Source organism: Sphaerodactylus townsendi, linkage group LG11 (assembly GCF_021028975.2).
Source record: "Sphaerodactylus townsendi isolate TG3544 linkage group LG11, MPM_Stown_v2.3, whole genome shotgun sequence".
NCBI classification, from domain to species: Eukaryota; Metazoa; Chordata; class Lepidosauria; order Squamata; family Sphaerodactylidae; genus Sphaerodactylus; species Sphaerodactylus townsendi.
In genome coordinates, this window is record NC_059435.1 from 74,395,474 (window position 1) to 74,410,472 (window position 14,999).

The 14,999-nt window shown below is 50.4% G+C and overlaps 1 protein-coding gene across 1 annotated transcript; it reads right to left on the minus strand.

Annotated features, from left to right (window-relative positions):
* Window positions 1-147: 147 nt before the first annotated feature.
* On the minus strand, window positions 148-8,734 carry KLHL40 (kelch like family member 40). Its single transcript, XM_048510343.1, has 4 exons — window positions 7,410-8,734; window positions 3,951-4,111; window positions 2,499-2,606; window positions 148-354 (listed from the first exon to the last, which is right to left on the minus strand). Exons 1-4 carry the CDS (start codon window positions 8,553-8,555, stop codon window positions 165-167), a joined length of 1,605 nt encoding a protein of 534 aa, XP_048366300.1. The 5' UTR covers window positions 8,556-8,734; the 3' UTR covers window positions 148-164.
* Between the last annotated feature and the right edge of the window lie 6,265 nt (window positions 8,735-14,999).

Below are 14,999 nucleotides of genomic sequence, written 5' to 3' on the forward strand. Positions count from 1 at the left end.
ACGATCACTTCTTCTTCTTCTTCTTCTTCTTCTTCTTCTTCTTCTTCTTCTTCTAAGATTTAACTGAAAACCACCTCCCGCCATTTTGATCTAGCACGCCCTCTAGAACAGCTGGGAACAAAGACCCTCCCGCCGGATCCTATAGGGCAAGGCAGAGGAGGCACTTACCGATCGGCTGCGATGTTGTAAACTTCCACAGAGTTGGTCAAGCCAGAGTCAGTCACGCCCGCGGCCACGTAAATTTTGCCATTGTGGATGGTGGCCCCGAAGAGCGAACGGGCGTTCTTCATGGGTGCCAACTCCTTCCATTCAAACTTGTTGAAGTTGTAGACACTCACAGTGTTTAGGCATTTTCTGCAACAGAGTCATAGGGAGGAGGGAGAGGATTCTTAGAGTGGGAGTGCTAAAAGATCTCCTCTCTGCCCCAGGAGAGGGAGTTATGCAATTCAGTGTTTTGGGGGGGCTGGGGGGGGGGGTAATGGTCATTAGTTTGTCTAAGATTCACTGCTTCCTGCTTTGGAACCTTGGTTGGTAGAGAGGTTGGATAGAAACGGTGAAGACACAGAAATAACAGTTGCCAACCTGTAGATTGGGAAAATCCTGGAGATTCTGAGGGTGGGGCCTGGGAGGGGTGGAGCCAGGGGAGGGTGGAGTTTGGGGATAGAGCCCGCCCTCCAAAGCAGCCATTTGCTCCAGGGAGATCAGCTGTAATGCCAGGAGATCTCCAGGAAGTTGGCAACACAACCCCACTTCTAGAATCTTCACACAATGGGAGGTGTGGGACTCTCTGCCACAAGGTGTCTTCCGCAGGTGCTAAGGTGCAAATGGGCAGAATCAACAATTGCCTGTACATGAGCCTTCATGCTTATGGCCTCCAATCTATGTTCCTTCTGCTTGCATTGCGTTTAAAGCACACGAATAACCTTAGATTTGCCCGGCGATTCTGCCCACTTGTCATTTCCTGCCCTTTTTGGTTTTTCTTCAGCGCTGTCTTCGAAGCAACGCAGACTCAAATTCTGCTCGTATTGCCAGTTCTCATATCGAGTCTGCGTAGCTTCGAAGGCATCTTGTCGCAAACAAAAAATACAAAGGAAAAACTACACGTGTGCAGAATCGCCAGGCAAAACTAAGCTTATTCGTAACTTTCAATGCTAAAATGATGGGCGGCTGCGAGTCAAGCCGAGGAAACATCTGCGGGAAATCTTCAGGAAACGGCTGGCGGCACGGAGATTTCCTGAACCTGCAGAAAATGGCAGGCATGAGCGGCAGAGAAAATGGGAGCTTTGAAACGGAGTGGGAAAAAATAAGACTTTTCCTGAGCTCCGCACAGCAAGCAGGAAACGTCTTGACATCATCGGGGGGGGGGGGGGGCGCTACTTTAGTGTTTTCTCAGTACAACTAATTGAGTGGAACTAAAACATCTTGCAGACATCTTGGGGGGAGGGAGTTGTGCAGAGTTCTTCCCTAAAACGCTTCGTTTTATGCCCTCGAGATGTTTTATTTGTGCTGTGCAGAACAGGCCAAAGACTCCCACTCTTCTGGCTTTCTGCAAACTATGCAAATCTGAGTAAATTCAAGAGGTCTTTACTGCACAGGCAATAGACTTGCACTCTAAAAATGTTACTTAGTAAATTTATTAGGGACTTCAATGTCTAGCTTGCTGCAATTTGGATCCTGCTATGGGATAAATGAAAACAGATGTGGTGGTAGCCACTCGTTTACGTGGATTCTGCAGAAGCCGATGGAGGATATGTCTGTTATTGGTTATTAGCCGTGATGTGCGATTCCTCCAGCACTGGAGGAAGAATGCCCCCAATTGTAGAGGTTGGGACGTAATAAGTGGGCAAGGGTTGTTCTCTTTTGCTCTCCCGCTCTTTAGGTTTAAATGCGTCATATGACAACCCACTGTTGGAAACACAACAGTGGACTAGCGACCCGATCCAACAGAGACGCTCTTATGTTCTTGGGCTGGTGGCAGTTCTCTCTGAGCGTTTCCTCACTTACCTTTTGCTGTGCGCTACTCTCCCCAAGTAGCGCGTAGTCGCCCAGCACTCCCCATTACAGGGGCGGTGACAACCCAGCCGCCCCGACGCTGACGCTGTCACGCCCCCTCAGCGCACGACATTCCCGGTGCCTTTTGAAACGGCGCCTTTTGATGACCCCGCGGGGTCGTGGGGAAGCCCGGGCACACGTCAGAAATGACGCGCACTAAGAGTAGCACGCAGCAACCACTCACCCAGGTAAGTGGGGAAATGACCTCTGTGAGATACTTGCCCGGCTAATGCAGGTACAATTGGGGATTTTGGTGGGCCGGATGTCTGCCATAGGTGGGTTGTTGTGGGTAACCGCCATGTTGGCCTTTCTGTTTGGCCAACCCCTTGGGTCTCCCTTCCTCAAGGTTCAGGGAAGAGCCGTGTGCTTTTCAATGTCCCACCTAGCAGGTTCATTGTGGGGGAATGAGATTAGGCATTGCAAGATACTGCGGTGGCCTCTCTTACTTATCGTTTCCTTTCCCTCCGATGATGTAGATGAGGTTATCGTGGGATACCACGCTGTGGCCGTAGACTGCGTAGGGAAGGGGATCTGCTTCACCCCATTTGAAAGATCTGTCGGGGAAAGAACGGCAGTCTGTCAGCACATGTAAGCAACACGTAAAACATACCAGCAAGCCCACAATTTTCATGTCTTACGTTGTCCACCTCTGGACCATCAGCATCCCACACAACAGGCTTATATTCAACAGCGGGCATTTTCCCGCTCTTTCCCCTGCTCTTTCCCCCCTCCCAAGGTGCCTCCACCAACAGAAACAGACTTCCCCCAGTCAACGAGTGAATATGTACTGTGGTGGTGGTTAATATATTTGACTATTAGTAAAGCGGTGGTAATTAAGTAAGGGAAAGGAAGACTCCCTCAATTAAAAAAAATCTTTAAATACAGTATCTTATATTTATTGTTCGATTTTTCTTGTTTGCTTTGTACGTTTTGTTTTGTAAGTTTCCTATATCTTATGTTTTATATTTTCTGGGGTTTTGTTTGTATTCTTGACATTTTATAAAATTGAGAAAATAATAAAACATATTTTTAAAAAATAATTTTTGCAGCTCAGAGTTGGCAGTTGTATGGACTGGACTCCCTTAGAACGTTCCGGATATCTGTGAGGTGAATCGGTAAACCAATTCACCTCACAAACATCCGGAACGTTCTAAGGGAGTTCCATGGACTGGACTTCTTTAGAACGTTCCGGATGTCTGTGAGGTGAATCGGTAAACCAGTAAAACATCCGGAACGTTCTAAGGGACTCCACTCCATAGAACTGCCAACTCTGAGCTGCAATTTTTTTTAAAAAAATATATGTTTTTCATGTGTGTTTAAACTGTGGACCACATTGAAGGGTCTACTGCACACGCCTGAACTCTCGCTCTGCCTTAAAGGTCCTGTTTTTCTATGCATCTAATACCAATGTTCATGATGACCCTGAAGTTATTATTCAGATTCTACCAGGCCAGAAGGATCCTGATGAAATCCTTTGGTTCCTAGGTGTTTAGTGCATGAAACCGGGTTGCCAACTCTGGGTTGGGAAATTCTTAGGCGTTTGGAGGCAGAGCTTTGTAGGGGGTGGAGCTTTGCACCGGCATATGATGCTATATACTCCACCCTCCATAGCAGCCATTTTCTCCAGGAGAACTGATCTCTGTAGTCTGGGGATCATTGGTAACCTCAGGGGATCTCCAGACCCCACTTGGAAGGTGGAAACCCAACGTGGAAATCCTCACAAAGCCAGGCTGGTTCTGCCCAGAGCTTGGCTGGGAGCCCCGCATGCGCCATTTTGAGCTTCCAAATGGAAGCAACGCAGCTTTCTTAACGGGTCAGCTCAAGATTTCCTCTTCCGGCTTCCATATCGTAGGGTCCCCAGTCAGTTTCTATTGTGTCTTAGTCTGGTTTGCACTCACAGTCGATCGTAGCACATGACCGAGTCTAGCGTCTGCTCTCCTTCCCTCAGCTCTTTCCCTCCTATCACAAAGATGGAGTTTTCGGCCTCACCGAGGCCAAACAGGCACCGCGGCGACGGCAGAGGAGGCATTCCCAGCCAGTCCGAATCGAGGTGGTCGTACTGCGGAGAAACACAGAACACTCACTGCACAAATATCAAGCGAGAGCACACACACAAAAGGAACCCCCATGGGTCACTCTCAGGTTGTCAAGTGGGACTTCCAAAGGTGGTTTGAAACCTCTGCCCCTAGTCGTCTTCCAAACCATTACGAGGTGGCTAGAGATCTCCTGGGATTACAACCGATCTCCAGGTGAGAGATCAGTTTCCCTGGAGAAAACGGCCACTTTGTAAGGTGGGCCGTTTCCACACGGCCAAAAAGTTCCAGGGTGAGCAAGAAAAATATCTCTGTGCAGCCAAGAATTCCACCCGGTTCGCAGTGCTAACGTGGGCCTGCCCCAGTGTTGCCCCGCGATATTTACCTTAGGGCAGGATTTTCAAAAATTGCCAGTTTGGAGGTTCTTTTAAAAAATCCCGGTGTGACTCTGCTTGTGCCTGCTACCATGCAAAAACCAATCGGGAGCAGAATCAGTTTATTTTTCCCGCCCAGTCGCCTGATCTCCCCGCTTGACGTTCATTCAAGCTGCCACTCAAAAACAACAGCCAATCAGAACGCGGGACATTGGGCACACTCAGAGAAGCTTCCAAAGTCAATACAGGAGTCCTGTGCTCGTGCAGAAAAAAACCAGAAGCATTTCCTCCCGGTCCTAACTCTGCTCCTGAGAAGAAGCAGGGAGCCGTGAGGAAGAAGAAACAGGGATAAATTAGACGCAGTATGTAGGACCCCAGTTCAAACCCGGTATAATTGTACCATGTGGAAACAGCCATGGACCCTCTAGCATTATACCCCATTGAGGTCCCACCCTTCCTCAAGCACCACCCTCCTCAAGCTCCACCTGGTATTTCCCAATTGGAGCTGACCATTCTAATGGGGACACTGGAAAAACAGCATTCCGGGGTGCACAGAGACATGAGAGCAGAGGCACAGATGTTCCATAGGGCTGCTCAGTCTGGGTTGGGATATTTCTGGTGATTTGGGGGTGGAGCATGGGGAAGTTTGGGTTGTCAAACTCCAGGCAGCGGCTGGAGGTCTCTTGAGATTACAACAGGTGACAGTGATCAGTTCACCTGGAGAAAATGACCACTGTGGAAGGTGGACTCCCTCCCCGCCTCAAACTTCTCCTTCCTGAGGCTCCCTTCCCAAAATCTCCAGGTGTTTCCCCAGCTGGTCCCTTGGGATTTTGAACAGGTGACTCCTATTGGGGGAATGGGAAGGTTCAAAGTGCCACTTACCAATCTTTAAGTGAGGCCAAGATAACTACAGCTGATCTCCAGGTGACCAAGGGCCTTTCCCCACTCGAAGCGATCCCCCCTATGCCGCGCGCTTCTCTCAGCGCGCGGCATCCCTGGTGTGCGCACGGGCGTCCCCACGACCCCGCGCTCTGTGCGGGGTCATCAACGGGCGCCGTTTTCTCCAGCGCCAGGGATGCCGCACGCTGGGGGGGCGCAACCGCGGCAGCGTCGGGGCGGCTTCGCTGTGGCCGCCCTTGTCGTGGGGAGTGCCCAAGGACCCCACGCTACTTGAAGAGAGTAGTGCGGGGCTTAAGGTAAGTGGGGAAAGGCCCCAAGTTCAGTTCTCCTGGAGGAAATGGCACCTTTGAAGGGTGGTCTCTGAGGCATTATACTCTGTTGAGTTCTTACCTGTTTGGAGCCAGTAGTGGACTCTAATATGGAGAAATGGGTTCAATTCCCTGGTCCTCCCCATGAAGCCTTCTGGGTGACCTTGGACTAGTCACAGTTCTCTCCAAATTCTCCCAGCCCCACCTACTTTACAAGGTGTTGGTTGTGGGGAGGGGAAAGGACGTTGGATAGGTATAAGGCCATAGACTCCACTTTCCAGAGCAGCCAGGAATTTTCCAACCCACATTTGGCAGCCTTGCTTTTTGTGCTGCTGCAAGAGTCGCTCTAGGAATCCGGCAAACTATAGAGCAGTGTTTTCCAACCTTTTCGACGTCACTCTTCATATCTCACGGTACCCCACCATCCCCCCACTTCCCCTCCCAGTTCCCCTGCTTGCCACCCCCCCGACCTTCCCCGCCCAGGGTGAAGGGAAGCACGGGGGTGGGGGTCAGGGGGAAGTGGCTGCTGACCTTGCGGCAGGCCCTTCCCCCTGGGCCAGCTCCATATCCTGGCTGGGGCTGGTGGGAGACATCGCATAAGTGAGGGGGGCGGTAGTGTTGCCGCGGTACCCCCGGGACATGCTCATGGCACCCCAGGGTACCACGGAACCCTGGTTGGGAATTGCTGCTATAGAGCATTGGTACTGTCACCAGCATAAATAGCTTGTGAATTTCTCAGGGATACCTAGATGGAGGAATTCTTAGTTTGATTCCTCCAATTTCTCAGGGATATCTAGATGGAGGAATTCTTAGTTTGATTCCTCCAAGACAGTTCTTATATTCTTAAAACAACAGCAACTACAACAATTGCCTTTCCGATGTATAGGTAGCACTGCCAACTCCAAGGTTGCTAGATAGTGCCAGGCAACTAAGCGGAGGGTTGTGGGTAGGGACATGGGTAGAACTGCAAAGCTACGTCACTTCCGGTTAAAAAACCCCAATCATGACATAGAATCACAGTGGGAATCTAAGAAACCATAGAGTTTCTGGTGGTTCCTGGAGCTAGACTATGTCAGTTGTGAAAGCAGGGGTGGGGGATCCCCCTCCCACACAAGTATGGAATCCCTAGCCAACACACACACCTGAAATGGAATCAAGCCAGTTTGAATCAGAAATGACCTGAACCCAGAGGTGGGATCCAGCAGGTTCTCACAGGTTCCCGAGAGTAGGTTACTAATTATTTGTGTGTGCCGAAGGGGGTTACTAATTGGTGATTTTGCCACGTGATTTTTGCCCAAGCAAGGCTGAGTTTCAATACTCCTCCTCAGCAGTAGCGCCGCCGCAGAATCCTTGAAGGCGAAGTCTTAGCAGGAGGTGCACCGGCATGGCAGCTCATGGGCGCTCTGCATGCTGCTCAAGCTGCTCCCGCCCAAGGACCGGCACAGCGGCTGCGTCCTTGCCACAGCCCCACCCAGGAATGCCCCGCCCCCAGAATGCCTGGCCATGCCCCCGTCGTGCCCTGCCCAGCCCCATTGGCGCTACGTCACAGTTTGAATCCCACCACCATGGGAACCTGTTACTAAATTTTTTGGATCCCACCACTGCCTGAACCCATACCCAACCCAATCCCAAATAAAATTAGGCTGCCTCTCTGATCCAAATAACAGCGTGTTCGTCCATCTGCCCTGAAGTCACAAACCGAATGTCGTTTCCAGCTCCCGGCCCGAAAATGTACCCAATACCTGCAGGAAATAGGAGTTCATGGGATCCTCTTTATTGTCCTCATTGAAGTAAAGTCCGCCTGCTATGAAAACCTGGTTCTCACGGGTGACCAAACTGACGTGATTCTTTGGGATCTGTGCGGAGATGGAGGCAAAATAGCACTCGTTGGCCTGTGGATCATAGGCCACTGCCCCCGAATCGCTGATCATGAAAATGAGGTCTTGAAGGAACATCCCAAAACGCATTGTATCATTTAAGATCCCTGGAAGGGCCTCTTCTTCCTCTTTGTCCTCTCCCTCCTCGACACCTCCATTTACGACGCCCTCTGGTTTTTTCTCCACCTTTTTCTTCACAGTTGTCTTTTTCACCACTGCGAATTTCCCCTCGTGAGCATCCTTCACCATCTGGATCTTCTTGAGAAGTTCGGGGCTTGCCTTGACTAAGGCATGCTTCTCCACCTTATTCTTGAAGTAGTCCTTGTCCACGAGACGGAAGCGGATGCTCTCGAAGACCACCGGAAGGGCCTTCACCCGGTTCTCGTGATCCTTGGCTGCGGCCCACTTCATCACCACCTCGAAGACAGACTCCTCCTTCTCAACGTTGAGGGAATCGCTGGAGATGACGGCAATGAGCTCATCAGCGGAGAACTGGAAGAACTCTTCGTCTCGGGAAAGCAGGGCAAAGTGGTGGCAGATAAAATCCCGGGCGGCCACCGCCAGACGGGCACAATCCAACATCAGACCAAGTCTGAAAATGGCCAGACAGTTGCTGAGGCAAAGTCTCTTCTGAAGGAAGGAGACACAGACAGTAAAAATGGACGGGATCTGAAACATGTTGGCCACGGAGAAAATATCCTGGACGTTTTGCTCCGTGATCTCCAGCTCCGATGTGTAGATGTAGTGGAGGATCTTGCCCATGACTTCGGGGTCAATGTCCTCCAAGCTGACTTCCTTCTTCTTGCTTTCTTCTGTGTCCGAGAGGAACATGGCCCTGAAATAAGGGCTACACGCGGCCAGCACCAGCCGGTGGCACGGGAACTCCTTCCCCTTGACTTTCAAGACGCAGTCGAGGAACTTGCCGTGATCCAGCAAATCTTTGATGCCGTCCTGGAGGAGAGTTTGCTGGTAGAGGCGTAACTCTTCGGCTTGGTCAAAAGGCAAAGCCATGGTGGACGTCAGCGAGTCCTTCGCTCTCTTCCAGCCCGTACGAGATCCTCTCGCTTTTAAAAGGAGCACAAATAAGACAGAGGTCTGGCCGGTGTCACAGATGGCTCTGGTCGATTCTCCACTGCAAGAGAGGGTTTTTATATATAGCTACACGGTTACAGAGCTTAGGGAAACCATTCCGGAGCATGTGTGTAAGCTGATCGGTTTTTAATATGACACACTGGCCCGTCGGGGAGGGACGGTGGGGGGAAAGGACACAAGGAAGCTCAGTAACAGCTGTATGGGTTATTCTAGATCCCCGGCCCAAGCTTTCCTGATTCACTACGAAGCTGTCTTTTCCCAGAGGGGCCCTTCTTAAAAAAAGACTGGTGACCGAGCGCCTAAGGAACGGTGTCAGCAAAAAGCGTATGTTTGGGTGTGAATCGAACAAAGTTGTCCCTGCGATCAGTCTCGGGCAGGGCTTGTCGGCAGCGTACATCTTTGCTCCCCTCTTCTAAATCCAGGGCAAGGCTTAACATGCTAAAAATATATTGCTGAATGAATAATGAAGAGCGCACATTGGACGTTCCTTGCGACAGAAGGGAATCAGTGTTTCCAAAGCCCCTGATTCTCACACGGCCCAGAGACAGTCTGGGTCATATTTTATTATCACAGGCATGTATGGTTTTGTGAGCACTTTGTCAAGTGGCGGGCAGTTCCAGGGGAGACTGTTATAACGTTTGGTGTCTGCGTGAGAAGCATGCTTTGCAGACGGTTGGAGTCTTGGGCAAGAGAAAAGTTTCTGAACGTGCAGGTTGAGCAGAGTCGGAACCAGTACACAGCTCGAGCAAAATGTAGCATGCAGCAGACATAAGGTCGTTGCAGTGTGTAGATGGTGCCTCAAATGGAAGGTCAATGTGCCCAATTTTTTCTGTCTTGGGTTTCCCCCCTTCCCAGGTGGAACACTGACAAAGGCAGTGTTGTGCAGTGGTTAAGAGCAGGTGGACTCTTATCTGGTGAACTGGATTTGTTTCCTCGCTCCTACACATGAAGTTTGCTGGGTGACCTTGGGCCCTCCACAGTCCTCTCTGCTCCCAGCCCCACTTGCCTCACCAGGTGTCTGTTGTGGGGAGGGGAGGGGAAGGGAAGCCACCTTGAGACTCCTTACAGGAGAGAAAGGTGGGGTTTAAATCCAAATTCCTCCCCCTCCTCCTTGGCCCTCTTTTCTCTCCACTTCTGCTACTCTTCTTGCTCGTGAGGGGTTGCTAAGGGCAAGGCACTCCTGGCGATGCCCCCCCTGTTTCATCACCTAGCGCTTCCTGCGCGGGGTCATCAAAAGGCACCATTTGAAAAGGCACCAGGAATTACGTGCGCTGAGGGGGCGCGAGAGTGGCAGTGTCGGGGCGGCTGCATTCTCGCCGCCCCTGAAGTGGGGAGGGCAGCTGGACCCCACACTACTTTAGGAGAGTAGCGTGGGGCTTAAGGTAAGTGGGGAAAGGGCCCTTGTCTCCTCCTCCTCCTCCTGGAGATTTGGGGAGGTACCGTGTTTCCCCGAAAATAAGACAGTGTCTTATGTTAATTTTCGCTCCCAAAGATGTGCTATGTCTTATTTCCAGGGGATGTCTTATTTTTCTGTGTTCTGTTCGTCAGACATGCTTCCAAACAAAACCTCTACTACGCCTTATTTTTCAGGGATGTCTTATATTCGGGGAAACGGTAGCTGTGGATGGTGGAGTTTGGGCAGGGGACAGAACCTAACCTTGGTATAGTACCATAGAACCCATCCTTTTGAGTGGCCATTTCCTCTGGGGGAATGGATCTCTGTAGTCTGAGGGTCAGTGGTCATCTCCAGGCCCCACCTAGAGGCTGAGATCTCCAGCCCCCCCCCCCCGAGGCTGGCAACCACAGTGAGCCCTTAACTAGTGGACCTAAATCTGGCTCTCTTTAAGATACATTTCGGCATTCTCGTTCAACAGAATCTTTGTTTATTTACATTTGTTTCTTGAAGATGAGTTCAAACACTCGGGCGTTGTGGCTACTGGTTCGAGACTCCAATTCGGAATTGGCAGATGGGGTCGTTACAGGTTGAATGGATGAAAAGCGAGTGGTCACTTTCTCAATTGGAAACTTGGCTCTTAGAAAGGGCATGTGCATGTTGCAAGGTGTGCAACTCCGTGCACCTTCCCCCTTCTCAGAGGTGGGATCCAGCAGGTTCTCACAGGTTCCCGAGAGTAGGTTACTAATTTTTTGTGTGTGCCAAGAAGGGGTTACAAATTGGTGATTTTGCCACGTGATTTTTGCCTTAGTTACGCCCCTCCTCTCAGCAGTAGTGCGCAGAACTTGAAGCAGTCTAGCAGGAGGTGCACCGGCGTGCGTGGCAGCCTGTACCTGCGTGCATTCATTTCCCGCCCAAGGACCGGCGCAGCGTCTGCGTCCTTGCCACAGCCCCGCCCAGGAATGCCCCGCCCCCAGAATGCCCGACCACGCCCCCATTGCGTCCCGCCCAGCCCATTGGCACTACGCCACAGTTTGAATCCCACCACCATGGGAACCTGTTACTAAAATGTTTGGATCCCACCACTGCCCCTTCTCCCCCGATTAATATCGTCTTGTTCCAATCCCAGAACTAGGATTTTTTTCAGGGTGGATTGCTTCTGAGTTCCTCCATTTACAGGTGTCGTGGCTGAGGAGATGCGGCTGCAAATTCGTATAATCCAATCTGTACTTAGCATGCCTTTTCCTGCGAATAAAGGGTTAGAGAAGCTTCTCCAAGCTATGCTGTTTAATCCCCTCTGCTCCTGCGGATTATATTTTCCCATCTGTATTAGTTTGCCCCTTTCCAAGGGGACTTAACATTTTGACCGACTCTTTAATCTCTCAGAAGGGCCGGTCCTCAGTGAGGCTGTTACGGCTGTTGACCGGGTAAGGATCACATGCACAGTTTCAGAGATTAGAAAAGAAAATGGGTGTAATTACAAAAAAATTTGATAAAATATTACTGGGGTTAATGTTATATTATTTTTGAGAATGGCAGTCATGATGCTCCTTTTTCCACTGTGGTGAAGGAGGAGAAGGAGAAGAAGAGGAAGAGTTTGGATTTACACACCACTTATTATTGATTTCAAGGAGTCTCAAAGTGGCTTACAAACTCCTTTCCCTTCCTCTCCCCACAACAGACCCAGAGGTGGGATCCAGCAGGTTCTCACAGGTTCCTGAGAGTAGGTTACTCATTATTTGTGTGTGCCGAGAGGGGGTGACTAACTGGTGATTTTGCCACGTGATTTTTGCCTTAGTTATGCCCCTCCTCTCAGCAGTAGCGCGCAGAACTGGAAGCAGTCTAGCAGGAGGTGCACCGGCGTGCGTGGCAGCCTGTGCCTGTGTGCATTTGTTTCCCACCTAAGGCCCGGCGCAGTGGCTGCGTCCTTGCCACAGCCCCGCCCAGGAACGCCCTGCCCCTGGAATGCCCGGCCACCCCCCCGTTGTGCCCCGCCCAGCCCATTGGCGCTACGCCACAGTTTGAATCCCACCACCAGGGGAACCTGTTACTAAAATTTTTGGATCCCACCACTGAACAGACCCCTTGTGAGGTGGGTGGGGCTGAGAGAGTTCTAAGAGAACTGGGCCTGGCCCAAAGTCACCCAGCAGGCTTCACGTGTAGGAGTGGAGAAACAAACCCAGTTCACCACATAACAGCATGCCACTTGTGCATGGTGGAGTGGGGGATCATACCTGGTCCTCCAGATTAGAGTCTGCCGCTCTTAACCACTACGCCACAGGTCTCAAACTTGTGGCCCTCCAGATGTTATGGACTACAGTTCCCATCATCCCCTGCCAGCATGATGCCGGCAGGGGGTGAAGGGAACTATAGTCCATAACATCTGGAGGGGCGCGAGTTTGACATCTATGCACTACGCCATGCCACGATGCGAATTTTTATTCTGTAATTGAGAAACATGGGCTATTTGGGCTGCTATTTTGGCTTATTTTCTAATACTTTTCCTACTAATATAAGAAAAGCCCAGCTGTAACAACCGGAAGCTTATCTGGCATCGTGTCTTTTCTTTTGCACCATGACGCTGGGAAACCCTTGACGTTTTCTCATTGCTGTCTGGTGTCAACAGCTGGGCCGGGGTGCGTGGCCTCTGAGACCCCGAGGTTTCATTGTAGCCATATGTCTGAACAGCTATCGATTGAAACACACTGTGCACAACTGGCATTGAGCGAAGGCCAGCATCAAATGAACCTGCCTTCCCCCAATCTCCATATGGAGATCAGAGGCAGGACGAGGCGACTGGCCCAGAGGTGGGATCCAGCAAGTTCTCACCAGTTCCCGAGAGTGGGTTACTAATTATTTGTGTGTGCTGAGAGGGGGTTACTAATTGGGTCTACTTTTCCATTAGACATTCCATTAGGTCCAAAAATCATAAAGCCCTGTTGTTTCCTATGTGGCTGGTTAGCGTAGGTAGAAAACGGGATAATTATGTTTTAGAAATATGGTAAAGTTCCTTGTTTAAGGAAAGCATCCTTCTTTTGATTTCTAGAAACAAAATTAAGTATTTGAAAGTATTAAGTATTTGACAGGCAGTCAATTAGAGGAGAAGTAGTTGTTTCTGTTGGCAGTAGACGATAGGCCATAATGAGCTTAAATTATGGACAGAAAGATACCAGCTGGAAATTAGGAACTTGTTTTTTACGGTAAGAGTTTTTTACAGTAACAGAGAAATTATTAATGCCCTGCCCCCGGAATGCCTGACCACGCCCCCGTTGTGCCCCGCTCAGCCCCATTGGCGCTATGCCACTGTTTGAATCCCACCATGGGAACCTGTTACTAAAATTTTTGGATGGCCCCACTCCTGAGCTCCACGTGGAGAACAGGGGCTGGGTGCCCCGGGTTAACTCCGGGCTCTGTTTTATAAAGCTACATTCCTGGGCTGGAGATCCATTGTGTTTTCTTGGGAGATCTCTGGGTTTGTCCTGAAGTTTGGCAAATCCACGCCAGGATGAACTCCAGCATGTGAACTGACCATTCTGAAGCCCTCTATTATTTACAACCAAAATGCCCCTCAGGAATTACTTGTGATTTATATGCCAACAAAACATGGAGCAGCAGTGGCGTAGGAGGTTAAGAGCTCGTGTATCTAATCTGGAGAAACCGGGTTTGATTCCCAGCTCTGCCACCTGAGCTGTGGAGTCTTATCTGGGGAATTCAGATTAGCCTGGGCACTCCCACACACGCCAGCTGGGTGACCTTGGGCTAGTCACAGCTTCTCAGAGCTCTCTCAGCCCCACCTACCTCACAGGGTGTTTGTTATTGGGGGGGAAGGGCAAGGAGATTGTCAGCCCCTTTGAGTCTCCTGCAGGAGAGAAAGGGGGGATATAAATCCAAACTCCTCCTCCTCCTCCTCCTCCTCCTCCTCCTCCTCCTCCTCCTCCTCCTCCTCCTTCTTCTTCTTCTTCTTCTTCTTCTTCTTCTTCTTCTTCTTCTTCGTTTTTAGAGAGATTTCACGTTGGATATGCCACCATTTCCCAAACTCTTGAGCCTCGCTCAGTGCTAACGTCGGGTCAACCTTTAGTCACGCTAACTTCAAATTGAGACTGTGGTCCAGGAGAGTCCTGAACCGTCTGAAACAGAAACCTCACTCGTCTTCTCTCCTCTTTAGCCTCTTCAGTGGATCGCTCGCTTCATTGGCGTCTAAGTTTAGACCCTTCTGCAAAATTCCAGCAGGCCCAGCTGCCTGTTTAAATTTAGACTCTTTGTGAGGGAACGAAATGCGTCAGTCCCCCAGAAACGGCGTGCGGAATTCAGCTGTCTCACGGATGCATCATGGAATGAACCGACTGGGCTAAGTAGGTAGCGAATGATACATTTGTTCTTATGGGAATGCTGCATAACCCAAGTCACACAGAAGATCCGGCCAAGGGGTGACTGTTGACATCTCCAATATGACTGTCACTATGAAGATGGGCTATGAAATTTGCTTTGGTAACGTTTCCAGATTGTTCTCAGCTTGTTCCAGATTGTTCTCAGCTTGTTCCAGATTGTTCTCAGCTTGTTCCAGATTGTTCTCAGGTAAGCAAGCAGCAGGATTTGGTATCCTGAGGGCCGGGAACTCTCCTTGCATTTGAAACAGAGAAGGTTTTATCACTTGGTCGACCCTGACCATGGCCTTTTCAGAAGAACATAAGAACATAAGAGCAAGCCAGCTGGATCAGACCAGAGTCCACCTAGTTCAGCACTCTGCTACTCGCAGTAGCCCACCAGGTGCCTTTGGGAGCTCACATGCAGGAGGTGAAAGCAATGGCCTTCTGCGGCTGTTGCTCCCGATCACCTGGTCTGTTAAGGCATTTGCAATCTCAGATCAAAGAGGATCAAGATTGGTAGCCATAAATCGACTTCTCCATAAATCTGTCCAAGCCCTTTTTAAAGCTATCCAGGTTAGTGGCCATCACCGCCTCCTGTGGCAG